A 17,557-nucleotide genomic window follows, 5' to 3' on the forward strand; every position below is an offset into this window, starting at 1 on the left:
TTTTTTTGTCTTTTGGTATTTTCACTGCACCTCTATCAAAATGGGTGGATCTAGGGAGAAGGTAGGGTAGGACAAGATGTGGCTATGTGTGTTGGTCAAATTCATCAATAGTGGGCCATAGTCTGGAAAGAACAGCCTTTGTGTTTTCCAATTTTCTAGTCATTTTCTTTATTTCCCTTCTTAGATCTTTACGATTAAAGAGCAGTTTTGATTAGAAACAAAGTTTTACTTCTTGTCACTTCACAGATTTATTAACCGATCCTTCCTTGCTTTATACTTCAACAAATTAAGTGGTAGGGAATGCGCTTGTTCGTGGGCACATGTTGAGGAGTAATGGGAGACATTTATCAGAATTGGCAATAAATGTTCTTTGTAGGAAAGCATCTTAACTATTTAGTGATGGAGACAATTTTGGCCTTTGTGACCTAGCCCCATATTTAAATCTGACGTGTCATATGTCACTTCATGTGGTAATAACTTAGATAAACGTTTACATATATTCAAATAATTATGAACCTATTTTCTTGTGACATGTTGTACTTTATGTTAGTCATAAATATAGATAGATGTTTTCCATATATTTTTTTAAAACATTTAAAATTTTATTAAACCACAAGTTACAGCCCAGCATCGTGCAGGCTTGCTGCGTTTTGTTAATGAAAGCAGTGCAGGAGAGAGCCCGCGCGATGCTGGGCTGTGAATTGTGGTGAAACACTGCCCACAGCACAGTCAATCAGGGAGACTGGGTCCCGCCTCGATGATACTGGGTCAACATTCAGTCCCGGAAGTTGACGTGGCATCTCCGAACATGAGAGGCAGCTGTAATCAAGGGTCACATGATGGGGATTAGCGGACAGCACTCAGGCATATTTGGAAACGCAAGTTATTTGAAGACAGCCTTATTTCCAATATTTATATCGATCTGCCCACTACACACTGTAGTGGATAACCTCTTTAAGTGATTTCTTCTTAATGTGGCAATACCCGATATGTGGTTGGAAAGTACTATTTGGGCACATGGCTGGACTAGGAAGTGGAGGAGTGCCATTTGGCTTTTGGCATAGCTTTGGATTGTGGGAACCATTTGCTGAGCCCCTGAAAAGCAGGAGCCCCATTTTGGAAACTACACCCTTAAAGATTTCATCTAAGGATATAGCAAACACAGATGCCTTACAGAGTATTACATTATGCCATAAAAATGAAAAAAAAAAAAGTATATTTATTTACCACTGAAATGCTAAATTAACTGCAAATTTTCATTTTCACAGCGAGTAATAGGAAAAAACGAACCACAAAGTCTCTTGAAGGCAGCTTTTATTAGTACCACTTTGGAGTATATCATATTTTGGATCACTTTTAAGGCAAAAGTTATTTGGCCTCTGTTTCAGGGGTGTCTCATCTTTTTAGCCCCTTAGAGGCTGCCAATACGACCAAAAAAAGACCTGAGATATAGCATCCCACGATGAGTGAAAATGCAGCAGCTGTCAACTGCACACTACAGCTGACACCCTGCTGTATCAGTAAAGATAGGTTTTGGCACTGACCATGGCTTTTTAAACCCTTAGATTCTGCTGTTAATAGTGACTACAGCATCTTGATGCTCCCTCTCTCCATCGACACCCTGAGATCATGATTGTGTGGTCCTGATAGTTGCTATGCCAATTCACCATTGTCATAAAATATAATGTGTCACGAAAGCGCAATCTAAAAATCACAGAGATATGTTGAAACATTCCAGAGGTATTGCCTCTGTCAAGTGACACATATCAGATTTAAAAAATTTGGCCTGGTCACTAAGGGGTTAAGCATGCACAAACCCATGGTCGATCACATTTTTGTTTATGTCTAAAAAAGACAGACACTGCTGAAAAAAAAGCCAGACGGAGTCCAAACTCCTGCACTTGCTCCATTATAAAGAATGGTTACAGTGGAGAATCCTCTTATGGGGGTTTAGATGAAAGTCAGTGAAATCCTTACATAATTGTTAACTGGATCACAGAGCACAGCATAAGTGTTAACATAGCCTTATTCTACTTATTGGGAGCCAGAAATAACAAATGATCAGGAGGTCAAGAATTGTTTTTATGATTACTTTTTTTTCTGCCATCCACTATGCAGTGTACTGTAAATGATAAGACAATTATATTTTTTGGGTCAGTATGATAACAGTAATTTCAAATCTATATATTTTCATTCTGTTCGGCTACTTTTATACTTTTATTCACTAAAAACAAATGAGAAAAAGTGTTTTTTCATCTCAATATATTGATAGTTATATACACTGCTCAAAAAATAAAGGGAACACTAAAATCCCACATCCTAGATATCACTGAATGAAATATTCCAGTTGTAAATCTTTATTCATTACATAGTGGAATGTGTTGAGAACAACAAAACCTAAAAATGATGAATGTAAATCACAACAAATATCCCACGGGGGTCTGGAGTTGGAATGATGCTCAAAATCAAAGAGGAAAATGAAGTTACAGGCTGATCCAACTTCAGTGGAAATGCCTCAAGACAAGGAAATGATGCCCAGTAGTGTGTGTGGCCTCCACGTGCCTGTATGATCTCCCTACAACACCTGGGCATGCTCGTGGTGAGGCGGCAGATGGTCTCCTGAGGGATCTCCTCCCAGACCTGGACTAAAGTATCCGCCAACTCCTGGACAGTCTGTTGTGCAACGTGACGTTGGTGGATGGTACGAGACATGATGTCCCAGATGTGTTCAATCAGATTCAGGTCTGGGGAACGGGTTAGCCAGTCCATAGCTTCAATGCCTTCATCTTGTCCTGCATTAGGAGGAACCCAGGGCCAACTGCACCAGCATATGGTCTCACAAGGGGTCTGAGGATTTCATCTCGGTACCTAATGGCAGTCAGGCTACCTCTGGCGAGCACATGGAGGGCTGTGCGGCCCTCCAAGGAAATGCCACCCCACACCATTACTGACCCACTGTCAAACCGGTCATGCTGAAGGATGTTGCAGGCAGTAGATCGCTCTCCACAGCGTCTCCAGACTCTGTCACCTTTGTCATCTGTGCTCAGAGTGAACCTGCTTTCATCTGTGAAGAGCACAGGGCGCCAGTGGCGAATTTGCCAATCCTTGTGCTCTGTGGCAAATGCCAAGCGACCTGCACAGAGTTACAGTGTTCGGCTGTAAGCACAACCCCCATCTATGGACGTCGGACACTGAGACCATCCTCATGGAGTCGGTTTCTAATCATTTGTGCAGATACATGCTCATTTGTGGCCTGCTGGAGGTCATTTTGCAGGGCTCTGGCAGTGCTCTTCCTGTTCCTCCTTGCACAAAGGCAGAGGTAGTGGTCCTGCTGCTGGGTTGTTGCCCTCCTACAGCCTTCTCCACATCTCCTGGTGTACTGGCCTGTCTCCTGGTAGCGCCTCCAGCCTCTCGACACTATGCTGACAGACACAGCAAACCTTCTTGCCACAGCTCGCATTGATGTGCCATCCTGGATGAGCTGCACTACCTGAGCCACTTGTGTGGGTTGTAGAGTCCATCTCATGCTACCACGAGTGTGAAAGCACAACCAACATTCAAAAGTGACCAAAACATCAGCCAGAAACCATTGGTACTGAGATGTGGTCTGTGGTCCCCACCTGCAGAACCACTCCTTTATTGAGGGTGTCTTTATAATTGCCAGTAATTTCCATCTGTTGTCTATTGCATTTGCACAACAGCATGTGAAATTGATAGTCAAACATTGTTGCTTCCTAAGTAGTGTTGAGCATTCCGATACCGCAAGTATCGGGTATCGGCCGATATTTGCTGTATCGGAATTCCGATACCGAGATCCGATACTTTTGTGGTATCGGGTATCGAAACAACATTAATGTGTAAAATAAAGAATTAAAATAAAAAATATTGCTATACTCACCTCTCCGACGCAGCCTGCACCTTACCGAGGGAACCGGCAGCGTTGTTTGCTTAAAATTCGCGCTTTAACTTCCTTACGCGAAGTCCCGGCTTGTGATTGGTCGCGCGCCGCCCATGTGGCCGGGACGCAACCAATCACAGCAAGCTGTGACGTAATTTCAGGTCCTTCAGGATTTTAAAATTACGTTCCGGCGTTGTGATTGGTTGCGTCGCGGTCACATGGTCGACGCGACCAATCACAAGCCGTGACGTCACGGGAGGCTGGACACGCGCGCATTTTAAAATGATCGGAGGTCGGCGATGCTTCAGCATTGTAACCATAGAGGTCCTTGTGACCTCTATGGTTACTGATCCCCGGCAGCTGTGAGCGCCACCCTGTGGTCGGCGCTCACAGCACACCTGCATTTCTGCTACATAGCAGCGAACATCAGATCGCTGCTATGTAGCAGAGCCGATCGAGTGGTGCCACCTTCTAGATTCCCATGGAGGCTATTGAAGCATGGCAAAAGTTAAAAAAAAGTAAAAAAATGTGAAAAAAAAATATATAAAAGTTTAAATCACCCCCCTTTCGCCCCAATCAAAATAAATCAATTAAAAAAAATCAAACTTACACATATTTGGTATCGCCGCGTTCAGAATCACCCGATCTATAAATAAAAAAAAGCATTAACCTGATCGCTAAACGGCGTAGCGAGAAAAAAATTTGAAATGCCAGTTTTTTTGGTCACCGTGACATTGCATTAAAATGCAATAACGTGCGATCAAAAGAACGTATCTGCACCAAAATTGTATCATTAAAAACGCCAGCTCGGCACGCAAAAAATAAGCCCTCAACCGACCCCAGATCATGAAAAATGGAGACGCTACGAGTATCGGAAAATGGCACAATTTTTTTTTTTTTTTAGCATTTAGTGAACGTAGCAAAAAAGCCAAACAAAAAACAAGTGTGGGACTGCACTTTTTTTGCAATTTCACCGCACTTGGAATTTTTTTCCCGTTTTCTAGTACACGACATGGTAAAACCAATGATGTCGTTCAAAAGTACAACTCGTTCCGCAAAAAATAAGCCCTCAGATGGTCAAATTGACGGAAAAATAAAAAAGTTATGGCTCTGGGAAGGAGGGGAGTGAAAAACAAACACGGAAAAACGGAAAATCCCAAGGTCATGAAGGGGTTAAGGAATTAAATATGACAAGGTTATAGCATATTAAAAATATTAATTTTGCTTTAGCTTTAAAATATAAATAAAGTGATCAATTGTATTATTTACTAGCCGAAACAAGGACTACATCTTTCCCGTTGATAAAAGAAGGATAAAGAAGTTTCATACATATGGGCATGTTTCACCTAAACTAACGGCAAATCTGACAGTGTACATGGAGGAAAATCAGCCTAATGCCAAACATTTACATACATTTCCTTCCATATGCCAGAAATAATGATTTATTTTTTTTCTCAAATATAGGAAATTCTCTTACCATAATCCTTAGGAACAACAATGAAGTAGGAACAGCTTTGTCCAGAAGTGTAATTACTAGGGTAATTAGGAGAAAGGATCACTCCATCTTGGCTGACGTATTGTCCTCCACAGGGGGCTAAATGAGAAATGGAGATACAGCGCACACTGACATCAACATCGTAATTCAACAATTAATCATTTATCAATGTAACCAGGATTATGCATTTACACAAAAGACGGATTTATGAACAGTGGAAAAGGGCATACTGGGGTCATCAGTAGCAACCAATAACCTTTTCATTCAAATTGTTGCGCTTTTTCGCTTTGCACCAGTTTTCAAATTTATTCCCCCAATACCGTACAATTTTTTTTAAAATTTCATTACATATTTATTGTACAGCATACTTGATTCTGCTGAATACAGATGAGGTCAAAGTGGACCTCGAGGTCACCAAAGATAATAATATTAATTTTATTTATATAGCGCCAACATATTCTGCAGTGCTTTACAATTATAGAGGGGATTTGTACAGACAACAGACATTACAGCATAACAATAAACACAGTTCAAAACAGATACCAAGAGGAATGAGGGCCCAGCTTGCAAGCTTACCATCTATGAGGAAAATGGGGAGACACGAGAGGTGGATGGTAACAATTGCTTTCGTTGTTCGGACCAGCCATAGTGTATGTAAGAATTGGGTGTTCATGTAAAGCTGCATGAACCGGTTATCAGCCTAAATATGTAACAGTACAGACATAGAGGGCTATTAAATGCATAAAGCGTATGAGAAACATGATGCGAGGAACCTGATTATGGTTTTAGTTTTTTGAATGGGCCACACAGTTAAGTTAATGCGTTGAGATGGTAGGCCAGTCTGAACAAATGCGTTTTTAGGGCACGCTTAAAACTGTGGGGATTGGGGATTAATCATATAAACCTGGGTAGTGCATTCCAAAGAATTGGTGCAGCACGTGAAAAGTCTTGGAGACGGGAGTGGGAGGTTCTGATTATTGAGGATGCTAACCTGAGCGGAGCGGAGGGCACGGGTAGGGTGGTAGACTGAGACCAGGGAGGAGATGTAGGGTGAGCAGAGCCATGGAGTGCTTTATGAATGAGGGTAATAGTTTTGTACTGGATTCTGGAGTGGATGGGTAGCCAGTGTAATGACTGGCAAAAGGTAGAGGCATTGGTATAACGGTTGGTGAGGAATGTGATCCTAGCTGCAGCATTCAGGACAGATTGGAGAGGGGAGAGTTTGGTAAAAGGGAGGCCAATAAGTAGAGAGTTACAATAATCTAGACAAGAATGAATAAGTGAAACAGTAAGAGTTTTTGCAGAGTCGAAAATAAGAAAAAGGCGAATTCTAGAAATGTTTTTGAGATGCAAATAAGATGAGTGAGCCAGTGATCGGATGTGGGGGGTGAATGAAAGCTCGGAATCAAGTATGACACTAAGGCAGCGGGCATGTTGCTTGGGAGTAATGGTGGAACACACACAGAGATGGCAATGTCAGGCAAATGTAGGTTAGTAGACGGAGAGAACACGAGGAGTTCAGTTTTGACAGGTTCAGTTTCAGATAGAGGGAGGACATGATGTTAGAGACAGCGGTAAGACAATCACTGGTGTTTTCTAAAAAGGCAGGCATGATATCAGGAGAAGAAGTGTATAATTCGGTGTCATCAGCATAGAGATGGTACTGGAAACCAAATCTACTGACTGTTTGACCGATAGGGGCAGTATACAAAGAGAAGAGGAGGGGTCCTAGGACTGATCCTTAAGGAACCGCAACAGTAAGGTGAAGGTGAGAGGAAGAGGAACCAGTAAAAAGATCTTCTCTAACGCAAAGTTTTGATCCAGTTATGATCACTAGTGGTCGGTCCAGCAGAAGATAAGTCCATTGGGAACTAATGACATGCTACTAGGGTTTATTTCTTGTGCGAGGTTTCACAAATAAATCTGATGTCAACATGTTTTTAAAACTTAAGGCTCACACAATGTACATCACTATTAGAAGCAATTCAGCATGGTACAAGTTCCTTAATTTTCTGTGCAATTCTGTATGAATTCAGAAAACCCTTACATTAATGATTTGAGTACCATTTTGGATAAATTAATTATTAATGCAATTATTTTATTCTAATTATTTATTTTCTAAAATGTCTTACAATTTTCTATCCCTGTAGGTTTACTGCCATTATTATTTTATCAGTACAATATCAGTAAAGTCAGTAGAATGAAGTATACAAAGAATGGATATTACCGATACATGTAGGTCGTGGGAAGTTCCAAATCGGCTTTCCATCGCCTCCCATCACACAGGTTAGAGTAGATGCCCCAGCAACCTCATAGCCACTATCGCAATAATAAGTTACAGTGGAGCCAAGTTTTAGGTCACTCCCAACACGAGTGCCGTTTTTTATTGCTCCTGGGTCAAAACAGGATTCTCTGGGATTTTCTGAAAAATGAGAAAACACATTTTATCAATATACATAGTTGTCAATCTAGACAGTAATACTAGGTCTCAGTTGTTCATTTGTTCTTTCTTTAGGTAGTCAATTAAAAATTACACTTAAGGACTAATTGAAAATTTTCTTTCTAAATGACCTCTCAAATTACCAAAGAACACAATAAATTTTAGATTTCCAAATCTGAAGGATTATTACCATAGAGAAAGACATTGTGATAATCAACTAGACAATGGGTCCATTATTGGCTTGAATATTAAGATTTATAAGTATTCACAAATTACATAATAAATGCAATAATCTCCGTCAGTGACATCTACTCTGCAGATCTGAGAATTTAAGCATTCATCAGATGTCCCCAGGAGTTATCATTTGGGATTGTGTAATGTAATGCATTTTAAGCTGACAGAAGTCACCGCACTGACCCTGATATGTGACTTCTTAGTGACATCGGGAAAAGGATGAGAGAAACCGCATTGCAGAGAGATTCAATATTCATAGCCCTGCATACACTATAGAATGCCATCACTAAATTGCTCCAATCATTAAGCATCATTAACATCTGATAATGATTGAACATGAATAAAACCGCCTTACGTCTCAAATCATTCTTACTTCCACAGAGTAGCTCATGTGGAGGCCGCATTAAGGCATAGAAAGTATCAAGTCCATTCAGACAATAAAGTGTTTTACTGAAGTGTGACAGAGCTTTAAACACACAATGGACCAAACCTGGCATGGAAAATCCGCACCCATGAGTCAGTGTTCCTGTTAGTTGGTTTGAGTACAGATTTGATATGTTAATACTAGACATTCTTTTCTTAGAAGGAAGTGCTGATTGAAAAGTTCAAAATTGTATTCAGGACCTTTCAGCACTATTGATTCGGCACTATGACTGGCGCATTTGCTTCGGAAATTGGACTGATTAATGGACGTGCACTACGACTGACACTATTTTATCGGGATAATAATTGGCACTATTTATCTGCACTATAGAAATATGTGTTATGTAAGCACTGATGTAGATGGCTTTGTTTTTGGTGCTGTAGGAAACTGTTATTGGAGCACATTATTTGCACTGTGTGACAATGCTATTTAGACATAAATGCTAGTGTCATGGTGGCATTGTTATGTCATGACACAGCATTATGATGGTGTCTTTAGGAATTGTATGGTATTGATTTACGCTGGCAAAAATTTTCCTCCAAAACTCTGTTAGTAGCAGATAAATTTGCACAAATCTCAATATTGGAAAGCTTGTACAATAATTGCTTGGAAAATACATGTGGGGGAAGAGGAAAGAAAGAGAACCATGGTGACCATACCAGCTTACACACTACAGTAGCGAGAAATGACCCTGCTTACCAAAAGAGCTAACGCTCTACAGGAGAGACAGGACCCTGCTGACCATAAGAGCTTACACTCTAGAGGAGAGTGAGAAAGGACCCCACTTAACAAAAGAGCTTATATCTATCAATAGAGAACCCTTCTGGTCATAAGAGATTACACTCTACAAGATAGAAAGAGAGAGGACCCCACTGACCATAAGAGCTTCCACTCTACAGTTAAGAGAGGGTGGACTCTGCTGATCATAAAGAGCTTACACTCTACAAGAGAGAAGGCGTTAGAGAGAGAAAGAGAGAGGACCCCACTGACCATAAGAACTTACAGTCTACAGGAGACTGTGACTCTGGGGATGGAAAACAGTTCTGTTGTACAAACTGTGCTCCACTTGGAATCATTGATCTCTGATAACTCAGGTACTGATAAAATGTATGATAATTCATAAGATGTCATAGCTGTGGGCCATTATGGAGAGGTCACTAGATAATAGCCCATCTATGATGCTTGAACAGTGTGGGGAATGGTACCAGGCAAGTTTGTTTTATGCAAATTGTTATTCAAATCTCAAAGTGCTTGAATTCATGTGGAAACATGAATTTCAGGAAATCTGACTTAAAATGGTTCCTCTGCGGATTGATTCTTTCATCCTGGGCCGCCATCAGGGCATTACTGCCCTTACTGGATAACGGGGCCCGATGAACAGAGGGGGCCTGGAGCGTGCCTCCTCTGTTCTGCTCACTGGGCCTGAATGGCAGCATGCTGCCGCTCAGTAACTGACCTCGCGTCCTCGGGCAGTTAAAGTCTGCTGCCTTGCATTTGATTCCTCCCGCATGGTAACAGTTAACAGCCGCCAGCCAATCGCAGGCTGGCAACTGATGTCAGTGCGCACGTCACCAACCTATGACATCACTGTCAAACACCAGAATGACGTTGCGCGCTTCAGCCGAATCGGAGAAGAGGATAGCGCTGGAGCTCGGCCAGGTAAGGAAAATCCTTTTTTTTTTCTGTAAAGCTGCGGTATGGGGCATACTATACTACTATGGGGAAGCAAGGAAAAGGGGATGCATTGGATTATGGGGTGCATTATATTCCTATGAGGCTGCTGAATTATACTATGGGGCATTGGGGTGCATTGTATCCCTATGAGGCTGCTGCATTATACTATGGGGTGCATTATATCCCTATGGGGCTGCTGAATTATACTATGGGGCTGCTGCATTATACTTTGGGGTGAATTATATCCCTATGGGGCTGCTGAATTATACTATGGGGCTGCTGCATTATACTATGCGGTTGCAGCTTTATATATGGGGTTGCTGTATTATACTATGGGGTGCATTATATCCCTATGGGGCTGCTGCTTTATTCTATGGGGCTGCTGCATTATACTATGGGGCTGCTGCATTTTACTATGGGTGCACTATACTGCTATGGGGTGCAGTATACTGCTATGGGGGTGCATTACACTCTTTTGTGGGTACAGTATAGTACTATAGGGTGCATTATAATGCTATTGGGGTGCATTATATTATATATGACTATGGGGTACATTATACTATTATGGATGACTGGGGGCAATATGGAGAGACATGGGGGAAGTATGGAGAGACATGAGTCAGAATAGGAGAACACATGGGGTCCAGAATGTGGGATATTATTACTGTAGGGGCTAATTAAAGGATATTATTTTTGAGGATACTGTTTTCAGTGTTGGGGAAGAGATGTCCTGTTACTGTGCATGGCGACACGGTCGCTTATTTTCTACATCTGGTGAAGTGTGGAGGTTGATGAAAAACTGGGGAATGTGCTCTACATAACTGTGTTATTTCCTACAGAGATGAGTCCAGGCTGGAAGAAATGATGGCAGTGTGTGCTGGATGAAGATGAAAAGCGAAGACAAAGGACTATGTGGTGATGGGAACTGTAAATGTGTGACTGGTGAGGATGTGGTACAGAAGTGGAGTTTTTCCAAAGAGAGGGTGGTGAAACTGTGGATGGTTTGAGTGGTGGAGGCGGAGCTGGGGTGGAGCCTGGGCAGAGTCTCAAGGGGGGCCCGAAAACTTTGCCAGTATTGGGCCCCGAAATTCCTAGTGGCAACCCTGCTCTCATCTCTAGTATCCACTCCTAGAAAGTGTGGTTAAGAGTTGTATGGTTGAACAAAAAATTATTGAAGAGGTTTTCCACTACTAGGATATTGATGACCTATTCTTAAGATAGCAATATCAGATCAGTGGGGAAGCAAAGCCTGGCCCCTCCACCAAATCAGCCACTAGAAGCTCCAGTATAGGACAGTTGTAAACAATGTGTAAAGCAGAATACCACTGCTGTACCACAATGGTCAGTGACCACTGCTTTGTTCTGCAAATCAGCATCAGTCATCTGAATAGGAGCCATTTTGCAGTACCCAAGGGTACTAAACAGGACAATGGAGCGGTATTGTTGCGATCTGTGACATTATTTACATCCAACTGCCGCAGAAGTTGCTTGTGGCTGATTGGTGAAGGTACGGGGTTTTAGCTCCCCACAGATCTAATATTGATGTCTTATTTAGGATGGGTCATTAATAGTGATGAGCGAATATACTCGTTACAGGCAACCCCCACATGTACTTATGCTGACTAACAGATGTAAATCATTCAGCTGCGGCAAGAAAAACTAAATCTCCGAGCACTAAAAAATACTCGGAGGACCCCCGAGCATGCTCGAGATATCTCGAGTAACGAGTATATTCGCTCATCACTAGTCATTAATATCATTGTAGTGGAAAGCCCTTTAAGACAACAAGTTTCCTCATACGTTCCCAACCTGGAGTTATACTTTATAGTGTACTGTATGTGCTTTTGTTTTTATATGTCCTACAGAACTGCACATGCAAATTATTTTTAAAGCCAAAACTTAATAAGATTCCTTTTTTTCCTAGCAGCATTATACATAATTCATGTGGCAACCTCTTTATGGTGTGCACACTTCGGAATCGTTGTCATTATCGTCTGCCCTTTGCTGAATTTCAGTCCACTCCTTTCAATTAAATCAATATCTGGAATTGGAGCATAGAATTTGAATTTTACAACCAAAATGAAACATTCATGATACCTGTTTAACAGTGATAAAAGCCATTAGGTGAAATATTGATATTAACCTTTCTGAGCTGATTATAATAAATGTTATGAAACAAAAAGTAATCCAAGCAACTTAATTTCAAGTGGACTTAATGGAATTAATTGTCTACTGGTCTTTTCATGATATCTTATCATTGGTTTGTGACTTGATGCTTTTCATTTGGTTTTGACTCATTATTTTCTGAATTTGATGGGATGTCAGATTGCACTGAAGAAGCATGTCTGAATCGTGTGCCGGGCTGCACCTCTGACTCCTCTCAATATTGGTTTGCAAATGTTGATTAATATATGATTAGTCTTAGATATATATACTGTATGTATATATATATATATATATATATATATATATACACAAAGTATATATCTCAATATCGCTCTCTCTCTATATATCTATATCTAAATGTATACATGCATTCTGAATGTGGATCCCCACTAATAAACCTCTGATTGCATTGACTTCAAGCCCCTGGTCCGTCAGGTTGGAGTATAAATATATATTCGGACCTGATGGAACAGAGGCTTGAAGCCAATACAATCCCGAGTTTATAAGTGGGGATCCATATAGTGTATTGAGTACCTAGAAAATCTATGCATTATATGGACAGTTAGTTGATCTCAATGGGAGCTGTGTAATTCTTCCTTTCCACTGGAAGGATATTGAATATTTGCTGACAGGTTCATCCACAAATTACAACTGATGATTGGCAATCTCACCTGAAAGATACCTTGCAGAGAAATTTTCTAAATTAAAATTATGTATCAAGCAGATAATTTTTTTCAGTTTCCCAAACTAGATAAATAGAACATACAGCATATAATGATGGGTTTTAATGGACCAAAGAGAGGAACGACCACATACTTCAGATGAGGGCATGTGTCCCCCAATGAGTCCAGTGTTAAATAATCATAACAAGTTCCAATAAAGACCTGCACTATTTAACAGCTAAATATTTCATTTTGTTCTGTAAATTCTTTCAAAAGCAAAATGACGTTATATGTAACATGAAAACTCCAAAATTAGTAGCACACTAAAACAGAAAATAAACTATGGTCTTTGCACATAGCAAAAGCTATAAGTAAAGACCAACGTTCTTTTAGAAGGCCACCTTAAGGACACATTGCGCCTCTTTCTATGTGATAATAATGATGTCTATGATGTCATTCAGTGTTAGGGCTAGCGGAACACACCTAGTATAGCTGGATAACAACAAGGTGCGTTCGCAGCCCGGGGTCCACCGTGCAGAGATATCTGCTGCAAAGTAATGGCGGATAACCTCCGAGCTCACACGTGGGTTAAGCTTCACCCCGTGTGAACTGAAAGCGATCTCTGTTGCCGCACAGAGTCACGCTGTACACAAAAACTATAGCCCTAACTAGGGTTGTGCTTGCAAGCAAGCTAACGGCTAATTGCCCCCACTGATGCTAACTGCCTGCCTGAGTGTACAGTCCCAGCGCTACAGTCTCACACCACATATGTATAGAGTGGTATAGTATCCACTGGCATAAGCCAAACACATTTGATACTAGCGCATGGCCGTGTGGCCATGCGAACCTTTTATAGTTGCAGCTCTTCAGGACCTTCCTGTAGAACCAATAGGAGCTGCAACAGGGCCTGAGAGTGTGACCCCCGACCTCCAATGAGACGTCTTCCCGTGGGCATGCTCAGTGTGTGCAAAGCAGGACTTAGTCCCAGAAAAGCCTGCTCGCCGCTGACCAGTGCTGGCTACAAAAGCAGAGCCTGGAAAGGCAGCAGTAACCCTTTGCAGAGTATCAGGCTGAGCTAGACACTGGAACCGATGTCTCCGCTGAGCAGGCTCGACTGCGGCTGATGTAGAATGGTAGACCACAGCAGACATGGTCCGAGATTCCTCCTGTGCAGCAGCGGGAACTCAACACCTAACATTCAGCTTAAAAAAAATAAAGCTTCAAAAAAGAATTTAAACTTTTAGCCCATAAACCGTGGAAGTCTTCACTAAGAATCGTTTTATTAGGCCACTTTAATTTTTTCCCACTAAAGGAATACTTTGTGCATAACCATAATCTTCTTGTGCCATGTACCATGAACCCATCAGAGTTACCTACCAGATGGGAAGATTTGGCGGCTACCTAGAGACATTGGATGAGTGTTTGTCATGTGTACAAGGTCTATTTACTGAGCAGATGAGAAACATACGGTAATTTATATTGAGAGATCATGAGCCAAATCTGTCAAAGTGTTAGAGAAATTAATAAATGAATGTTCTTGGATGTCTCATTTCATTACAAAGCTACAGTGACTAAGAATTGCTTCATATATATGGGTGCACTGCTGTTTGTATCGCTAACCCCAGGCTATGTTCCTTTTATATATTTTTTAGCCCTGTTTCTCTGCCTGTAGCTTCATTTGCAGCTTAATTGTAGAATTCTATACCACTCACTATAATGTCTTAGATTTGTTTGTGGTGTCATCTTCATACTTTGAATCTTCTCCATATTTCCCTCTATGTTTTTTTTAGTTCTATTTTTTGTGGATTGTACATATTTCATTACCTTGATTCTACTCTTCCCCTGTCCTTGTGCTATAAACCTACATTGTATGGGATTTCTCTAAATGTACTTTATCTATATCCTTACTACTTAAACCAATAGCATGACTAAAGACCATGAGTTTGACTCACAGTAAGACCACTGACTTACATGCATGTAGAAGTAATAAGATGTGCTTAATTCTAAAACTCTGGGCAAAACCGTCAATGAAAAAGACCTGGGTATATGGGTGGATGACAAACTCATATTCAGTGGCCAGTGTCAGGCAGCTGCTACAAAGGCAAATAAAATAATGGGATGTATTAAAAGAGGCATAGATGCTCATGAGGAGAACATAATTTTACCTCTATACAAGTCACTAGTTCGACCACACTTAGAATACTGTGCACAGTTCTGGTCTCCGGTGTATAAGAAAGACATAGCTGAACTAGAGCGGGTGCAGAGAAGAGCGACCAAGGTTATTAGAGGACTGGGGGGTCTGCAATACCAAGATAGGTTATTACACTTGGGGCTATTTAGTTTGGAAAAACGAAGGCTAAGGGGTGATCTTATGTTAATGTATAAATATATGAGGGGACAGTACAAAGACCTTTCTGCTGATCTTTTTAATCATAGACCGGTGACAGGGACAAGGGGACATCCTCTACGTCTGGAGGAAAGAAGGTTTAAGCATAATAACAGACGCGGATTCTTTACTGTAAGAGCAGTGAGACTATGGAACTCTCTGCCGTATGATGTTGTAATGAGTGATTCATTAATTAAATTTAAGAGGGGACTGGATGCCTTTCTGGAAAAGTATAATGTTACAGGGTATATATACTAGATTCCTTGTTAGGGTGTTGATCCAGGGAACTAGTCTGATTGCCGTATGTGGAGTCGGGAAGGAATTTTTTTCCCCAATGTGGAGCTTACTCTTTGCCACATGAGGTTTTTTTGCCTTCCTCTGGATCAACATGTTAGGGCATGTTAGGTTAAGGCCCCGTCTCACATAGCGAGATCGCTAGCGAGATCGCTGCTGAGTCACAAGTTTTGTGACGCAACAGCGACCTCCATAGCGATCTCGCTATGTGTGACACGTACCAGCGATCAGGCCCCTGCTGCGAGATCGCTGGTCGTGTCGGAATGGCCTGGACCTTTTTTTGGTCGTTGAGGCCCCGCTGACATCGCTGAATCGGTGTGTGTGACACTGATCCAGCGATGTCTTCACTGGTAACCAGGGTAAACATCGGATTACTAAGCGCAGGGCCGCGCTTAGTAACCCGATGTTTACCCTGGTTACCAAAAAAAACAAACAGTACATACTCGCCTTTCGGTGTCCAGGTCCCTTGCCGTCTGCTTCCTGCTCTCACTGAGTGCCGCCGTACAGTGAGAGCGCAGCGGTGACGTCACTGCTGCGCTCTGCTCTCACTGTACGGCCGGATCTCAGTCAGAGCAGGAAGCAGACGGCAAGGGACCTGGACACCGAAAGGCGAGTATGTACTGTTTGTTTTTTTTGGTAACCAGGGTAAACATCGGGTTACTAAGCGCGGCCCTGCGCTTAGTAACCCGATGTTTACCCTGGTTACCCGGGTGCTGCAGGGGGACTTCGGCATCGTTGAAGACAGTTTCAACGATGCCGAAGTCGTTCCCCTGATCGTTGGTCGCTGGAGAGAGCTGTCTGTGTGACAGCTCCCCAGCGACCACACAGCGACTTACCAACGATCACGGCCAGGTCATATCGCTGGTCGTGATCGTTGGTAAATCGCTTAGTGAGACGGGGCCTTTAGGCTATGGGTTGAACTAGATGGACTTAAAGTCTTCCTTCAACCTTAATAACTATGTTACTATGTTACTATGTAAACTCAACCTGTTCCACATCTAACCAAGAGTTTTCAGTAAGATGTCAGTGGTTGAAAGGGCACAATACACAGTTAGGAATTAATTTGAAAGAGATCTGTTACCAGACTCCACAATACAAACTGTAACTTACAGACCTGACGAGGCTAGTGTACTTACTTACAAAATCCAAGTCAGAATAACAAGCCCTTTTAGCAAAGTTAAAAAATGTGAACATTTTATGAGTCTAGTTAGAGCACTTTTAACTATGAGACAGAAACACTTTTGAAAAGGAATTTACAGCCATTGTAACATTGATTTTCAAAATAAGTACATCAACCTTATCAGTTTTAACAACTATATTTAAAGGGGTTGTCTGACAAATACAATTTGAAAATGTGAACATTTTATGAGTCTAGTTAGAGCACTTTTAACTATGAGACAGAAACACTTTTGAAAAGGAATTTACAGCCATTGTAACATTGATTTTCAAAATAAGTACATCAACCTTATCAGTTTTAACAACTATATTTAAAGGGGTTGTCTGACAAATACAATTTGATCAAAGGCAAATGCCGCTATAAAAAAAAATACAAAACTACACTTATCAAATAAATTTTTCTGTTGCTTTAGTGCAAATTGGGTAACATTAATTCCTGTCCTGGCAGAGACCAATGGATCAGGAGGCAGTAGCGTAGCTACCAGGGGGGCAGAGGGTGCGGCCGCCCCGGGCCCACAGCTCACAGGGGCCCACCTGGAGCTACACTACACTTAATTAGCTCCGTGGTAGAGCAGATCTCCCTGCTCTACCTCGGGCAGGGGCTGGAGAAAGGCAGTGAAGCTATGCCCCCCATAGCTGACACTGTACCTATATCTACCAGACACGTACGTGCAGCGCCCCAGAGTCCTGGTCATTGCAGTAATGTTG

At 41.7% G+C, this 17,557-nt stretch overlaps 1 protein-coding gene across 2 annotated transcripts in view; it reads right to left on the bottom strand.

Annotated features, from left to right (window-relative positions):
• The window catches only part of CSMD2 (CUB and Sushi multiple domains 2), a 1,405,803-nt gene that overhangs the window by 203,777 nt on the left and 1,184,469 nt on the right, over positions 1-17,557 (bottom strand). For both annotated transcript variants that reach the window (XM_077296071.1, XM_077296070.1), the window contains 2 exons: positions 7,621-7,815; positions 5,376-5,492 (listed from right to left, as the gene is read on the bottom strand). In XM_077296071.1, coding sequence (XP_077152186.1) covers positions 5,376-5,492; positions 7,621-7,815 — 312 coding nt within the window. The remainder of the gene's footprint in view (positions 1-5,375; positions 5,493-7,620; positions 7,816-17,557) is intronic.

The sequence above is a fragment of the Ranitomeya variabilis genome, chromosome 3, assembly GCF_051348905.1.
Source record: "Ranitomeya variabilis isolate aRanVar5 chromosome 3, aRanVar5.hap1, whole genome shotgun sequence".
Taxonomy (NCBI): Eukaryota; Metazoa; Chordata; class Amphibia; order Anura; family Dendrobatidae; genus Ranitomeya; species Ranitomeya variabilis.